The 17956-nt window shown below is 41.9% G+C and overlaps 1 protein-coding gene across 2 annotated transcripts in view; it reads right to left on the reverse strand.

The window, feature by feature from the left end:
- LRCH4 (leucine rich repeats and calponin homology domain containing 4) overlaps positions 1–17956 on the reverse strand; it is a 1419989-nt gene that overhangs the window by 363411 nt on the left and 1038622 nt on the right. For both annotated transcript variants that reach the window (XM_044077349.1, XM_044077347.1), the window contains exon 10: positions 2132–2196. In XM_044077349.1, the coding sequence (XP_043933284.1) occupies positions 2132–2196 (65 nt within the window). The remainder of the gene's footprint in view (positions 1–2131; positions 2197–17956) is intronic.

A 17956-nucleotide genomic window follows, 5' to 3' on the forward strand; every position in this document is an offset into this window, starting at 1 on the left:
TCATCTTCTGTCTTTACATCAATATTTACTTATTGATCCAGTCATACATATGTTCATACTTCCAGACTGGGTAAAGCACTGATTCATATGGACCCCATTTCAGGTTCTGCCAGAGTGCATAATACAAGCAATGAGCTAACCTTAATGATAGGTTGAAGTACACACTAAAAAAGAATATTTAAACATACAGAAATATAAGATATAAAAGTGCACATGGGAAGAACGTAAGCTCATCATAAAGGACATTTCTTTAGTTAGAATTTAGGTGAAACAGCTGTATACCTTGAGTAGGCTTCTAGTACTGGGCTACATGGCTATTGTGTGGAGAAGGTTTACATGTGTGTGTGGGGGGCAGATGTATTAGGTTTGTAGTAGGGAAAAAATGTTAGGTACTATGTTGAAATAGTATGCCTCTCTACCTCTTCTCAACGTGATTGTTTATGCTTGTGGCCTACTAATTCTTATGAAGAGACCCAGGTATCACCACCATTCAAACACCCTTACCAATTAACCTAAGTAATATCAAGCCATGACTTCATAACTCAGACCTCCAAGTTAACACCATTAAATACAAGTCTATGATCATTGGTACCCCACCAAATTTTCATTCTCCCACAAATATTACTTACTGACTTTTGGGTCAATCCCAAAGCTCAAGTCCAAAACTTTAAATATCTTGACTTAAACCAGTATTTTTCCCTGAACTTTCACTATTGCACTTCATTTACCAACATAAAAGTACTTTCTTATTTCATGCAGGCCTATAAAATTATTCACCTACTCACTCCTGAGACCAGGACCTTCACTGCTAAATTTGTATTGATACCAAAACATGAGTAAGCATTACCTTCACTAACAAGACTTTACAGTCAAAATACTGTTTACGTTCAAAAGCTCTTCTCAATATTTGCTACTTTATTTTTATTGGAAACACATTTATACTGCTGCAAGCACTTTACCTACCTATTCACGAACAGGCCTTATTTCAGTTTTCCTGCTTCACATACTAGCTTCTTTTCAGTGACATCTCTCCCCCACCTCCTTACACAATATCCAGATGCTTTCTCCCTAACCATTCCATTTCTGTCTTTTTACCTATAGAACATGATCTTTACACAATAATAAAAACAAACTGGAAGCAGCGGTAGTACAGGATTCAAATTCCACCTTTATTCCAAATGCATAAAATCAGGTTTAGCGCTTTCCAAAATGATCTTTACACAGTTACACCTTCTAAATATCTGCTTCTGGTTCCCTACTCCCTATCTACTTATATTTGTGACATCTTTCTTGTTCTCCTTCAACATTAATTTTACCACTAAAATGCTTACCTTTATTATATACCTACTCTTATCTTCCTTTATGCCCATTCTGTCTCTGATAACTACTCCTTTAGGAAAGGATTTCTATATCACACATAACTTGCTAAAACTTTATGTAGCATTCCATTCTCTGGTGTTCACTCCATTGTTTATAACCATCTGATAGTTAACCACATCATAACTACTTATTTGTAATAGCCAAGCCCTGTAGCACCTCTCTGTAGTTAGTAGGAGCTCAATCCAGAACAGCACTTTACACTTCTGTGGTCCCTACATCATACAGCTGTGTATAACTGCTTTCATACTGTACTTGAAATTGCTTAGTAAGTAAATACTTGTTTTGACTTTTTTCCTAGTAGACTGTCTTTCTGTAGTTTCTGTTTATAAATTTTCCTCTGTTCTCTTTTTTTCTCCTGGCTGCTATGACAATGACTACTATGCAGCTACATGAAATGCACGTGTTCTTCCTGTTCTGGCCTCACCTGTACTTCTACTGTTGTCGGATACTCAAGTCTGGCCCAGGTTATAGCTAAAAATGGTCCTTGGGTCAGAACACTGATCCAGTTATCAAACACTAATGAATGAATATGTAAACACAATTCCCTAAAGAAGTCTGTACCAAGAATACTTGAAAGACTTCCAAAGGAGAAAAAAAGCATGATCCAGTTTGCATCTGTTGGAAATTCAGTGAACAAGTCAAAAATCAGCAAGAAAAAATCAGTCAGGAGCAATCTTTTCCCTACTTCATATACTAACCTCCAGATCTGCACTGCACCAGTATGAGTTAAATATTAAATGTTGTACACTACCTGAATTTTTGATGGCTTTCTGTTTCCAGTGTTTGTGAAGATGTTCTTTCATGCTTTACACTATTCTGAAACAAAGGAAAAAGAAATGAGTATTTACATGTAAACAGACAATAAGAATAAATTGCAACACTTACCCTGTGTTTAACACTTTAGAAAACACAAGGAAGACATGAAGAATAAAAGCCCAAATTTTAAAGACTTGCACTCCGCTTCAACATCCGAGCAATAATCAGTACAGCAAAAGCCACACCATCAGGGCTTGCTAGTCACATGACGTTTCTGGAAATTAAACTGCATGTTATAACTTTCTCGGAGGTCTGGTGACCTTAAATTTAATTATAATACATTAGGAGAGTCAAGGGTTTAATCTTGCAAGTTTTGAAACTTCCAGTCAACCAGATGTGACCGGACGAATGAACGTTACTCTATCAATGTAGAGAAGACTAACCCATATTTTTCAACTAAATATGCAGCCTATTTCTTTTTTGGTTTTCTTGATTCTGTTCTGTTATATAAAGTTAAATATCCTTCATAAATCAACACTTCAGAATACCCACACAGGTCAGTTAGGCTCCGTTTCAAGATCACAGTTCTACTGTATAAACAATACCAGGTGGGACCAGAATAATTTTTTTGCGTATATACTGTTTATAACTTCACTCAATTACTTTTACTGCATTTATGTGGAGTGAAGTTATTACTCATTTTCTTTCGTCGTTTTTCCCCCCACTACTGTTATATGTACCCATAAGTATTTCCTTCCTGCATCAAATAATTTCAGTGTTCTATTATTCTGCTCAACGTGTGCAAAGATTCTGTGTTTCACATCACTCATTACAAAAAAGCGTTATGTTTCTGTCCTATAACATCTTTTCTTTTAAATGCTGTAACTGGGTTTTAATCTTGTGCTATGATGCCTATTACTATAGCTTTTCTCCCAAAGCCTTTGCTGAAAATGTGTTTCTCGTGGCCCAATTGGACATTTCTGGTGAAGAGATGCAAATAAATAAGCAAATAATTATAGCTATTACATTTATTAACCAAAGAATAACACTACTTTGGACTTTTAATAACTACCATAGCTATTAACTTCAGATACACTAACAAAAGAATCCTTAGCTAATATTACGAAAAATAAACTGTGCTTGTCAAACATACGGCTTTACTTAAAAAAATGACAACATCATAGTTGTGACCCTGTGGATGACGAAGATGAATACTCTTGATTATGATCCAGCCAGGCATCCCATGTTCAACAGTAGCACAGGTGCTGGACAGAACAGGTGAAGGAAGATAGAACTGAACAGCAGAATTCAGCTTGCCCATCATGCAGGAGGTGGCCAACTAAGCCAACTGCATTAGTGACACCTAAAAGTGGGTGGGTGATTGCTCAGGGAAGAGACCAGGAAATATAGTGCTGTTACAGCAGTGAGAGTCCCACTTTGTCAGGGAGGTAGGTATGTGTGAAAGCATGGATTCCTTTCTGGTAACCATCTGAAATGTCGGGATCTGCTTTAGCACATCATGTGATGTTGAGACTGAATGGCCAAAAAACAGACTTGCATATAGCAAAGTCAGAGGTGACCACTTAAGTATTTTCTCCAAGATATTACGATCTTGGGAGTTTTATACACACACACACACACACATATACATATATATATATATATATATATATATATATATATATATATATATATATATATCCATATGTATATACGTGTGTGTGTGTATACAATATATATTACACACATACACACACATATATACTAAGTTCAGGGGCTTGCCCCACTGCAAAAAATAAGTTTAAGGGGGAAGAGCACTGTTTGATATTTACTATTCTTCTGCAGTTTCAGTTTTTTTTTTTTTAAGCTTGTTAGCAGTATGTCTTATGAATGCCGACATTTCAATACACAGCCTTCCTCTCCCCATTCGGGAAACCACTGCAGAAACTGCAAACCACCTATGGGGGAAGGGTTATATTTGGGAAGGGAGTACTAAGGGACCAACACCTAACCCACTGCCACATACCAAACTCTTGCTTTCCAGTGAGCAAATGAGCTGATAAACTCACTGGATATGAATGAATGAATGGGCCATGGGTTTCTTGCTCAGTCTAGTGATGGCTGGCTCGTGCCCTTAAACACAGCATAGCAGCAGTACAGTTGTGTACACTTACCATAAATGTAGATGTTCGAGTGTATTCACTGTTGCAGTCATTACATTTGGGTAATCTGCTGGCAGGTTGCCCTCAGTTGGCCTGATTAACAAAGTCTTGGGTCCTGCGTCGGTTGCTGTCCCTTCTTCCATGACGTCAGGGGTATAAAAACATGCAGCCGACACCATTACATCAGTTTTTCTTGCCCCAGATGTCAGGTGCCCCCCCAAATGGGGAGCAAAAAAAAAAAAAAAAAAAAAAAATATATATATATATATATATATATATATATAAATTTTAAAACACAAAACAAAATACCTCCAATCAAAAGCAAATACACCACAAAGGCTTTTCAGCATAGTAAAAGAATGGATAGGTATAGTAAGATAAAAAACAGGGGGCTAGAGGGTGGGTAACCAGGACTGCAACAGTGAATACACTCCAACATCTACATTTATGGTAAGTGTACACAACTGTACTATATTCTTAGTGTTTTACTGTTGCAGTCATTACATTTGGGTAGAATCCCAAAGCTATGGTTGGGAGGATGGATTTATACAGCATTAGGAGCAGCATTAAGGCCCTGCAGGACAGCAAGTGGCAAAGCCAGCTCTGGATTTAGAGAAGAGAGGTAAATGGTAATGTTTGGTGAACGTATGAACTGAGCTCCAGGTAGCAGCTTTTCGAATGTCTCTGGTAGGAACACCTCTGAGAAAGGCTGCAGAAGTAGATGCAGCCCTGGTGGAATGAGATCTGATCCCCTTGGGGATAGGTTTACCATAGTGCACATAGCAGAAATGAATATAATGGCTTATCCATTTGGAAATAGTCTGCTTTGAAATAGCCTTTCCCTCCGCCCCTGCAGCAAATGCTACCAATAGTCGTTCAGATTTTCCTGTTTAAGTAGAATCTAAGTTGTCTGTGTACATCCAATGAATGCAAAATCCGCTCACCCTTGTTCTGTGGATTGGGAAAGAAAGTTGGCAGATGAATGGTCTGATTAAGAGCCACACTGGATACCACCTTTGGCATGAAAGATGGATTGGTCCTGAGAGCCACCCTTTCCGGATGAAAAATAATGAAAGGCTCCACTGACATAAGAGCCTGTAATTCTGAAATCCTTCTAGCTGAAGTGACTGCTAAAAGGAAAGCTGTTTTCCAGGGGAGAAATTTTAGGTCTGCAGTAGCAGCCTGCTCAAAAGGAGGGAGAGTGAGTTTTTCCAAAACAAAATTGAGGTCCCATGCAGGAGATGGTGCTGTCCTGGGAGGTCTTAAATTTTTGGCCCCTCTGAGATACTGCTTTAGCAGAGGATGAGAGAAGAGGGGAGGTTCTGTGTTGTAATGAGCTGAAATGGCAGAGGCATGGATTTTTATGAAAGAAAAAGATAGGCCCTTGTGAAGCATCTCAGTTAAGTATTGCAGAATCTGAGGAATATTGGGCATTGCTGTGCTTATTCCTTGTGATTGGTTCCAGGCACAGAATCTTTTCATTTGTCAGCATAAGATTTTCTAGTACTAGGCCTTCTAGCCTCCAAAATGGCATCCATCACAGGTTTACTGAGGGATGCCAAGGGTGGAATTAATTGATTAGCCACGCTGCAAGATTCAAAGTTTGGAGCTGAGTGTGCAGAATTTGGTAGTTCTGCTGAGACAGTAGGTAAGGACTCTGGTGCAGGTGCCATGGACGAAGGTGTGGCACATTGCGGAGAAGTGGGTACCAGTGTTGGTGAGGCCAGTCTGGAGTAATCAGAATCATTTTGGGTTTGTCCAGTTTGACATTTAGTAGAATTTTGGAAAGCAGAGGCAGAGGGGGAAAAGCATAGACTGACAGGTTTTTCCAGCTGAATGGTAGAGCATCCACTTTCCAAGCTTTTTTTGTGATGAATTCTTGTGCAGAATTTGTCCAACTGATAGTTCTAGGGTGAGGCAAAAAAATCTATGTCTGGGCTCCCCCATTTGGGTGTCAACATGTTGAAAACCTGTGGTTCCAGTTTCCATTCGTGTAGGTCCATATGATTTCTGCTTAGTTTGTCTGCCAGAGTGTTTAGCTTTCCTGGCAGGAATTGAGCTTGTAGTGGTATTTGATAGGTCAAGGCCGTGTTCCACAATGCCATGGCCAGTCTGCAAAGGGGGTAGGAATGTGTGCCCCCCTGCTTGTTTATGTACCACATAACTGTGGTGCTGTCTGTCTTTATCAGTAGCTGTCCTGGATGAAGGTAGTCCTTGAAGGCTGTCAGTGCATTCTGTACAGCTAGCATCTCTTTCTGATTGATATGTAGGTGCATTTGATATGGGCTCCATTTGCCCTGAATGCACTTCCCTTCCTGATGAGCCCCCCAGGCATAGTCTGATGCGTCTATAGTCAAGGTTTGGGCGGCAGGGAGTGGAGTGAATGGCAGCCCCTTGTTTTGGTGGCAGCATAGAACTCTAGTTGCAGGCAAGGTATAATAGGAATCAATAGTTTCTAGGCTGTGACAATGCTGACTCCATAAACTTTTTAAGTATCACTGAAGTTTCCTCATATGCAGTCTTGCATATGGAATTAGAAGAATGCAGGAGGCCATGAACCCCAAGGCCTGCAGAATTTGTCTTGCATTTAGCAGGGTTTTTGTGGCCACCTGTTTGAAGTAAGTCACCAACTGAATTGGCGTTTCTGGAGTAAGGTGAGTCGTCTGGGCAGTTGTATTCAAGCTTGCACCCAGGAATATAATTTTTTGAGAAGGTACCAGTTGTGATTTATTTTCGTTTATGGTGTACCCTAGACAAGTTAGGACCCTTTTTACAAATGCTAGATGCTTTAGAAGTGTGTCCTTGTTTTCTGCCTGAATTGGACAATCGTCCAGGTATGGATATATCTGAATATTTCTTTGCCTGCAAAATGCAATTACTGGTGCCAGGCACTTTGTGAAGACCCTGGATGCAGTAGATAAGCCAAAGGGCAGTGCAGAGAACTGGTAATGCAAGTAACCAGCTTTGAAGCGGCGGTATCTTTTGCAAGATTCCCTGATTGGGATTTGCAGGTAAGCCTCTTTCAAGTTTAGGGTTACCGACCAGGCATATTTGCCTAGCATAGGTAGTAACTGTTGAAGAGACAACATTCTGAATTTTGGAACGTCCAGAGATGTGTTTAGAGTGGAAAAGTCCAGAACTAGATGCCATGATTTATCTTTTCTGGGTACCAGGAAAAGTCTTGAATAGAAACCTTGTTGCTTTTCCTCTTCTGGTATTGGTTGAATAGCCCCCATTTTCACGAGGGACAGAACTTGTTTCTGGGCTTCTGCCAACTGATTTGGGGGGCAGATCTGGCCATCCGTTTGGGATTGGCAATGTGTGGAAATGAAATCTGTATCCCTGGGATACTATATTTAAAACCCATTTGTCCTGGGTAATGAGTTGCCAGTTTTGTGCATGAAGTGCCAGCTCCCCCCCCTAAAGGGGCGGCTAAAAGGTAAGTGCTTGGTGATTGTAGGGGGAAGTCACTGAGACTGTTTACCATAGGGAGGTGCCTTGCTGCTTCCAGATTTGGAGGTGGAGGCACCCCATTGTTTTGTTCTAAAATTTCCTTGTGACTGAAATCTGGAGCCTTTGGAATGTCTAGATTTGACTTGAACGGCTCCCGAGGGGACTGGAAAGGACCAGTTTTTAGTAGGCCAGTGCCTACTAAATCTTGGAGATTGCACTTTTAAGAAATCGTTCACAGTTTGCATAGATTTAGCTTTATCTTCCATCTTTTTTAACACTTCTTCAGTCTTATCACCTAAGAGACCGCCCTGTTGTAAAGGACCATCCAACAATTTTGCTTTAACATGGTCAGGCAGAGTTTGTTCTTTGAGCCAAGCATGCCTTCTTAGCACAGATCCAGTTACAGCAGCCCTGCAAGAGGCCTCCAAGGAATCAAAAACACATTGCAAAGTATGTTTTCCAACTTGTTCAGCTGAATGTAATAAATCCTGCAAATTTTTATTTTCCACAGTCAGAGATTAACATCATTTTCTGCTTAAGTAGTCCCATGATATGCTGTTGATATTTAAGAATATGAAATTGACAGTTTAAAGCCCTGATTGCCAAGGTTGCAGACGTGTAAACCTTCTTACCCCATCTATCCAGCGCCCTAGAATCTCTATCAGAAGGGGTAGGATTTTTAGCAGTAGTGGCCTTAATGACCTTGGGACCCTGAGAAATGGTTTCAGGGTCAGCAATGGGATTTTTGAAAAGGAATTTGTGGGAGTCAGGAACCCTGTAGTATCTGTCTGGCTTACAAGGAGCTGGAGGCAGGGAATCAGGAGTCATACTAGATTCTGAAAAAACATCATCAACAATGTCTAGAACAGGAAGTATGGCCAAAGGCCTATGCTGAGGAAGAAGAAGAAAATCCCCAAGTCTCTTTTTAGATTCAGAGAAATCCTGACTTTCCCAGTAGAAATGTTCTCTTAAAGTATGTAGAGTTTCCCCAAAGGAAAGCTCCAAAGGGGGAGAAGCAGAAGGAATCTTCTGCATCAGAGTCCTCATAAGTAGGAATAGACAAATCCTGTTCATTAGAAGAGTCAGAAGAAATGGAATCCTGCTCAGAAGATTCATAGTCAATGTCTTGCCTAGGCCTCTTAGAAGGAGGGGGTTGGCTACCCCTGATCAGAGTAATTAAATCTTCAGCCATTTTGATCATTTGTTTTTTAGGAATAGGGGCCTGCACATGTGGCCCAGGTGTTGTTTTTTTTTTACATAGATTTAGATTTTGGCCTTAGTTTTGAAGATGGCGTCAGTCTAATATAAAAATTTGTAGGCCTGAAAACACCCTCAGAAGCCAGTGCCTGCACAGCAGCTCCGGACCCATCTAAGGTAGAGACATCCATGGTTTCCATAACTGAAGCATCTCGCGGCATACCGGACTCCGAATGGGTCTCAGTAGAGGCCTGTGAATCAGACGTAGTGGGTATCAGGGGCTGCAAAAGCGCCTGACTGAGTACCAGCAAACCGGCGACTGGCTTGGGAGAAGCGTCATCGTCGGTTTTGGACCTCGACGGTCTGTCTCTGTCTTCTTCTTTGTGTTTTTTAGGTATTCTGGTAGTAGGATTGCTAACCGACAACATTTCTGGATAATTAAATTTTGAGCCAAAATATTTAGAAGCAAAAATATACTGATGTTTAATCGTGCGTTGATTAAATTTAGCACAAAACCGACAGCAAGGCATGTTGTGGTCAGGGCCTAAGCAAGGAATACAGTACAAATGAAAATCCTTATGAGGTATTTGCTTCCCTCAAGTAATGCAATTATTTACTTTTACTGACATCGGTAAGGAGCAAGAAAAAGTTTCCCCAATGGGGTACTTAGCTTTTAGTTGAAGACTTCGGTTCTGAAACTCAAAAACGGAAATTTCAGGAGTCGGCCGGCACTTGCGAACTGCTTCTGCTTCGGGCATCACGCGGCAAGAAAGACTGATGTAATGGCATCGGCTGCATGTTTTATGCCCCTGACGACCTGGCATCATGGAAGAAGGGACAGCAACTGAAGTAGGACCCAAGACTTTGTTAATCAGGTCGACTTGAGGGCAACCTGCCAGCAGATTACCCAAATGTAATGACTGCATCAGTGAAACACGAAGAACATCAGTGGGGTAACAGGCAGGGGGATCCACTGGGACAAGCCCTGTAGAATGGAAAAAAAAACATTTATTAGGTGGTTCTTGTTGTTTATACATAGAATAAGTTAGACAGTTAGCTAAAGCAAAAAAAATGTTTAGCATGCACTGTTTTACTTCACTCCAAGTGTGCTCCAGGAAACCATACAAAGCAAGTTACTTTGCAGCCCTACAAGGCTAAACAAACTGAGAAAATGGTAAACACTTCTATCTCTGCTGACATGACCATGTCTGTCTTGATCCAAACCCAAATGTTAATAATCTAGACAGAAATCTGACAAACCAACAGGAGAGGTGAAAGCGAGGGGCCAGTAGCCATCCCTAATCATGAGCAGAGAGTGTAAGGTTTCTCTGCTGCAGAAGCTTCACATGGTGGAGGGCAGGGGATGAGCTCTGGGCAAGTAAAAGATACTGAACCCCATATGCAACCACACCCCCACCGCCTCCCATATTACTGTTGATCTCTGGAGCACAGCAAAAGCAGACATATCAGTCCTTTACATCCAAGATCAAATGCTTCCTGTAATCTGACATAGCTGAAAAGGACTCATAGTGACACATTTGACAACACAATGAAACATATCTCAGAAAGCCACACTTGTCAAATTCCAAAACAAGATTTTTTTGCAAGGGGGGCAAATCCCCCCCCCCAAAGTTATACATACCAACTACACGATTAAGTAACAGTAGGGAAAAGTGCAAAATTAAGAGATTACTTAAAAGTAGCTTTTGGACATTATGCCTTTAAAGTATTGTCCCTCCGATCAAATAACCTTTGAAAACTTGTCAAGCTTCAATTACAGACATGTGGATAGCAGGGAAAGTAAAAGGCAAGTGCCTGGAAATGTGTTGTAACAGCCGTAGCTGGTTGCCGACTCTTACACAAACGAATAACTAGAGCACTAGGTGCACATCAACAACAAACCGTTTTTCCCCAAAGTAAGCTTTTTATTTGAAAATTCGTGGACATCTGGATTAGTCTGTAAGATGAGCAGAAAAGTCAGATGAAATACCATATGAAATACTGCAAGATTACAATCATGTTCTGTGAGGAGAGACTTGAAAAAGACTATTAAAAAACTAGACAAGACAGTAACTTCACTAACTGCAAGAAGTCTCCACAATAAAAAGATGACTTAGAAGTTTCTCTGAGCTTGACAGATGTTGACATCTGTACTATTACTTACATAAAATCCTATCTCAAATTCCAAGGCACAATCTACCTTTCACTGATGCAGATGTGATAAAATGTAACTAATGGTGTCTTGGTAATTCTAAAAGAACATCTAAAATCAAGAAGCCCCAGCTCTCACTTTTAGCAGGATGGTGCCCACTACACAATCCATATGACTCGAGTCCCATTAGTGGCTTGGACAACGAACCAGCTGCCTAGAGACGGAAAGAAATGACATGGCTCTGCCTACTAGCCTCTGGAGAAGGATGATGTTGTGTGCCTTAGTGGGTGTACATTCTCGTGCTGACTACACAAATGCATTTGTTGACAAAGAGGACAGGGCTTCCATGGGACTGCATTACCTAAGGAATTAAGAGACTGTCACTACATTACTTAATGTAATCCACCCCTTCAGTCTACTTGGACACATGCAGGAAAAATGGTAAGGCCTAAGACTATTCTCCCAAATGTCTGCCTGTCAACACACGCATGATGGGGTGGCTTATATGACTGGTAGACAAGGAGAGAGGAAAGGAAAAAAACTCAGAAGTTAAACTAACTCAGGGATAAATAGGAACCTACTACAGACCAACTCTGCCCACTTTATAGCATGACAGTTTCCTCACTAGCTCAAGGATATCAAAATAAATGAAAAGGTACATTACTTAAAACTAACTAATAAATGTATCATAATATTACACTAACTGGTTATAATAACTGAGATTCTGAACAAAAAATGAAATACAGCTAGAGATGGCAATATCTTTGATCTTTCTGCTCCCCACCTGAAGTCATTCACTCTGTAATCAATACAAATCATGATATAGTCATATTTAATCCAATAATATCTTCAAAATCTTCAAAATTAAGTTATGCATGCTAGATATCACTATGGAAACTATGATGCTGTAAGGACACACTTATAAAACAGACTGGGATACTATCCTCAATGTCACAAATGAGTCTGTTCAGAAAATAATCTAGTTGTACGACATTAACTTCCTGAATCAAAATGGACTTAATGACATTTGAAAGTCAATAACTTTATATAAAATGCATGATTTCTAGTTAGAAACACACTTCCAAATATAAGGAAACATAACATTCTATACATTAAAACACATAAAACTGTTGTATTCATCCATTGCTCGGTAAAATGATTTTCATTTTGAAACAGTTCATGAAAAGTTGGGTACAAATCTACACAATGCAGAACAGACACGTTGCTATGTCAGACGGTTGAAAAATCTGTCACACTGAGCCCTTTGGGTGAGCATGGCCTTTTATGCTCGATGCAATAGCCATGACGCCCCTTCCAGAGCTGCATCTCACCAGTGATTAGGAGGAGAACTGCCCATCCCAATAAGTTACTGTGAAGAAAGTGACACTGGCACATGTGCCAGACCACTACAGAATCCATCTGCGTTACTGTGAGCCACAGGTAATCTCTGTGGTTAGTGGACCAGTGCTGACCAGCACTGAAAGAAAAAAAAAACCACTCCTGGAACCACAAAGTAAAACATGAGTTGGTCTCCAACAAGAGGATTTAATACATACCACTCACAGTCCCATGCCAGGGTAAAATGACAGGGCTGACATGGGGCACTCTGGGCATGTACATTAATCTACATAAATGTGATTTGGTTAGTACCTGGGCTACACAACATGCTTATTAGAAGAATAAATAAGTAACATAAACAGTCTATGTGCTGGGGATCTAAACTCCCACAAAAAAGAGAGAATCAGGCATCTGGACTCCTTGTCCATCATTAAGAAATGCAAGTTAATGCTAGCTGCCTCTCCCAACCCCTAGATCGCACAATTATTCATGGTGCAGAAAGGCCACCAAAAGGGAATAATGGTTTGTGCAGTAAATACAGTCATTCAGAGAAACGATTAGTAGAAATAAACTTCATGTGTTACAATGACAGGTAGTGTGTTTCTCCAGGCTTCACCCTTTGATTCTCCCTGCCACACTGCAGCACAGTCTAGCCTGCTGGGTAAGGGTCATTAAAGGACAACTACGGGAAAACATTTTAAAAGGATATATTGTATAACTTTTCCTTAAGTTTGGCTCATTACAAACCTGTATGTACCAGACAGAAGTAGTCACTAGTAATTTTATTCAGTTTGCACCCCTGACTGACCTCCTGGGGGCAGACATCCTGATGAGAGTTTGTTTCCTTCTAAAGAAAAATCTTCCCTGTGATACACTGGGAGTTCACTGTTTCTGAGATTACAGTGCCCATAGCTGGGCTGTCATATGGCAGTTCCATTCACTTAGAATGGAAGAACACAGAACAGCAGCTAACTTTGAGAGGCCTTAGTGAAAGTATCATGTACTGTCACACAGTGCATCTTACAAATGTGTTTCCTGCTGATGTGTTACACATTCTGTGAAAAAAGATTCCACAACTAGCAGCTCATTGCTGAGAAAACAGACTTTTTTTAGGCATTCAACTTTGATCTGCTTGTGTTCCTCCTCAAATTACTCCTCCCATATTCCCACCATCAGCCAGCAAGAGTTTCACATTTCCTGCCCTGCTAGGTTTAGCTAATTTGAATGACAATGCACATCAGAGTTGCTTTCAGTCAGCCTGGTGCGCCTCTAAAACTGTTCCCTCACCTCTCTCCTTACTGCTTTCATCTGAATAGCACTTTCACAGTAAACCAAGGTACAAACATGCTGTTAGTAATCCTTACTGTAAAGGTGTCTTAAGGTTCATAGGTAGGTACTAGGCTATCTGTCCGAAGGTATTTATACGCCTAGCCAGAATGTGTTGGCTTTCGCCGCCCCCTTAGATTAGTTCCCTGTGCCTCTGTCCAGCAGAGCCACTGAAGTGATCCCCCGAGGTAAACTTTCTGTTTCCCATCCACTCGTCAAGGTTTCTTTTGAAGAGTGTTAGCAAGGAGCTCTGCCTAATGTAGATTGGGATCTTGTTCCAAAGCATGGGAAGTCTCTGGGACAGGAATCTATCCCTCCAGCACGTCCTATTTATTGTTACTGTGAGGTTTAGATCTCTAGAGAGCGTGGCTCGTGGGGATAAGGTTTTCTTTAGGTGGAGCATGTCCATCAATTCTGGGTTGGACATGACACTGTATGTCAGGCAGAGATCACATCTGAGTCGGCGGTATGCAACCGAGTACAGCTGTAATTTTCTTCAGTCGAGCTGCATAGGGCATCTGTTTCAGACCAGTGATCCTGTTGGTGTTGTACTTCTGTGGTTTTTCCAGCTGTTGCAGGTGTCTTGTAAGGTACATCCCAAATGGGGCGTTGTACTCTATGATGGGTTTGATGAGTGATGAGTAGGGGGGCACAATGACCTCTTTTGATCTGGATGCGAACCCTTTTGTGATTAGGTGGGCCATGTAAAAGGATTTTCTAACCACTTTGGCAATGTGATTATCAAAGGTGAGATTACTATCTACTTGGGTCCCCAGATCCCTTATTACGTCTTCTGTATTTAGGGGACTAGTTTGTGGGTACTTTGTTTTTTTCCAAAGGGGATGACTATGCATTTTTTGGCATTTAGCTTGAGGCCATGATTTTGACACCAGGTATCTGTCTCAGAGACCCTTTTGGAGGATGTCTGCGTCAGCCGGAGAGTCAATTACAGCCCCTAGTTTGCAGTCGTCTGCGAACTTGGTCAGCCATAGTCCTTCTGTGCTTGCCTGTACCTCTGAGAACTAAATGCCGAACAGGAGGGGTCCTAGGACTGAGCCCTGGGGAACGCCACTTGTAAACGGTTTAGAGTCGAACCTAGCTCCCGCATCTCTCACCATGTGGGTTCTGTCCGTGAGCCAGTTGGCAACCCATCTTGTGACGTACGGGTTAATGTTTAGGCTGGTGAGCTTGTCTATAATACCAGAATGGGGAATGGTGTAGAAGGCCTTTGCGAGGTCTAGGTAGGCTGTGTGTACCACCTTTCCCTCGTCTATAGCCTTGGTAACATCTCAAAGAAGTCCACCAGGTTTAGGAGGCATGATCTGCCCTTAAAGCCAAACTGGGTAGGGTCCAGTGTTTGGAGGTTCCCAGTGTCTCTCTTAATGAGTTCCATGATGATGCGCTCCATAGTCTTGCAGACCAAGCTAGTCAGGCTTATAGGACGATAGTTCCCGGGGTCTGTTGTGGCTCCACCTTTGTTCATAGGTTGGTACTAGGCTATCGGCCCTAGGGCCTATGCAAGCCTAGCCATAACAATTCCCTGGATATTTCTTCCCACAATATTTACTTCTCTGGGCCCCTGTCTAGCAGGGCGACTGACATGATCCCTGGGGTGAATTTCCTATCTCCCATCCAATCATCAAGGTTCCTTTTGAAGACGGCCAATGAGGCGCTCTGCTTGACATGTATGGGCAGTCTATTCCAGAGTATGGGGAGTCTCTGTGTCAGGAACCTATCCCTCCAGCATGTTTTGTTCCTTGTGATGACAAGGTTTAGATCCCAGGAGCGTGTGGCTCTGAGGGATTGGGATTTCTTTAAGTGGAGCATGTCCAACAGCTCAGGGTTTGACATGGCCTTGTATGTTAAGCAGAGATCGCCTCTGAGTAGACGAAATGCCACAGAGTATAGCTGGAGTTTATTTAAACAGTCAGCATATGGCATCTGCTTTAGGCCTGTGATTCTTTCAGTGAGGTATTTCTGTGGCCTTTCCAGCTGTTGCAGATGTCTTGTGAGGTACATACCAAACGGGGCATTATACTCTATGATGGGTCTAATGAGGGATGAGTACAGTGGGACAATGACCTCCTTTTTTCTGGATGAAAAGCCCTTAGTGATGAGGTGTGCCACATAGAAGGATTTCCGGACTGTTGCGGCGATGTGGTTATCGAAAGTAAGACCACTGTCCACCTGTGTCCCTAAGTCTCTCATCACACTTTCGATGTTTAGTGTCCTGCCACCTATGTGGTAATTCATGGGTACATGTTTTTTTCCAAAGGGGATAACTATACATTTCTTGGCATTAAGCTTGAGCCCATGGCTCTGGCACCAGTCATCGTTTCTGTAAGGCCCTTTTGTAGAATATCCACATAATTTGGGGATTCAATAATGGCTCCCAGTTTGCAATCATCTGCAAACTTTGTTAGCCAGAGTCTTTTAGTGTTGGCCTGTACTTCAGAGAAGTAGATGCCAAACAATAGTGGTCCCAGGATTGAACCTTGAGGTACTCCACTTGTCACCTGTCTGGAGCAGGATTTGGAGTCGGCTACTTTTACCGTCTGGGTTCTGTCAGTAAGCCAGTTGGCAACCCATCGAGTGACGTAGGGATTTATGCTCAGCTTAGTAAGTTTATCTATGATTCCAGAGTGGGGGATGGTGTCAAGGCCTTGGCGAGGTCCAGATAGGCTGTGTGGACCGCTTTACGCTCGTCCACAGCTCTGGAGACTGATTTGAAGAAGTCAATCAGATTCAGGAGACAAGATCGGAGTTCACAAACCCAAACTGGGTGGGGTCCAGTGTTTGAAGGTTGCCAATGTCTTTGTTTATAAGTTCCATGATAATGCGTTCTATGCCCTTGCAGATCAGGCTTGTCAGACTGATGGGACGGTAGTTCCCGGGATCCAAGGCGGATCCTCCCTTGTGGAGCGGGATAACTGTAGCTGTGCGCCACTCAGTGGGCACAAAGCCTGAGCTGAGGATATGATTAAACATGACACTTCTGTGAGGTGCGAGTTCATTTTATAGTTCATGTAGTAAACAGCCTGGGATGTCATCTAGTCCCATGGATGCTGTATTCTTAGCTCTGGAGAGTGCCGTTTCTACCTGTGTGGCTGTGATTATCGGAATTTGGCAATCTTTTGGTATTGAGATGGACCCTTTAGGGGGTGAGGGGGGGGTGAAGTTGGCACTAAATCGATCTGCCAGGATATTGGCAATGTCCTTGGGATCAGTATATTTAATGCCATTCTGTTGTAACTCAGAGCAGATCTGAGCATTGCCATTTAGATTCTTGACATAACTATAGATTGCCTTGTGGTTGTCTTTGGAATCTTTGGCTATTTTATTTTCGTAACTAGCTTTTAAGGATTTTATGAGGGATCTCAGCTTCTTACTGAGGCTGGTGAGGGAGTTTTTTGCATCCTGGGATTTTCCTCTTCTTTGCAACAGTTTCTTCCTTCTGTTGTATAGTTTGTTTATAGCAGGGGACCACCAAATTGGCTTCCTTTTTTTGGAGAAGAGCATCTTGGTTAAATTTGGGATGGCACGATTCATGCACGAGTGGATGTGCTTGTACAGTGCCTTAGTGTAGGATTCTGCAGTCGAACTTCCAGATCCCGTCTGCATGGGTGTTGTGAAGTTTGTCACTTCTGACTTCAGTAGCTTGAAGTTGGCTTTGGAGAAGTTTTTTAAGGAGGTTTCCTTACTGGGGGGTGGGGGTGGGATGTGGATGTCAAGGATGATTTGCTTATGGTCAGACCTGACCAATGAGGGGGTGAACACTGGTGTGGAGCATCTATCTCCCATGTTGGTAATGACCAGGTCTAGGATATTGGAGCCTCTGGTAGGACAATGGATTAGTTGATCCAGGGCATTGGAATTTATGAATTACAAGAACCGTTGGGAAAAGGAGTTGGTACCCAAGTAGTTTTCCCAATTAATGGCAGGGTAGTTGAAATCACCCAGTATTAGGGTGTTTGGTTGTATCTTAATATTTTCCAGTATGTTTAGAAAGGTGTAGTGAGAATCTTGGGGCATGGTGGGGGATCTGCAGCAAGCTACAATTTGGATTGCAGTCTTACCTAGTGTTAGTTGCACCTGGAGAATTTCAGATGCATTGTGTTGGGCAACTAGCCTGGAGGTGTGAATATCCTTGGTGAATATGGACACTCCTCCACCTTTAGTGTTTCGGTCTTGG

This window comes from Protopterus annectens, chromosome 7.part0 (assembly GCF_019279795.1).
Source record: "Protopterus annectens isolate FY-2018-M chromosome 7.part0, PAN1.0, whole genome shotgun sequence".
Lineage (NCBI taxonomy): Eukaryota > Metazoa > Chordata > Ceratodontiformes > Protopteridae > Protopterus > Protopterus annectens.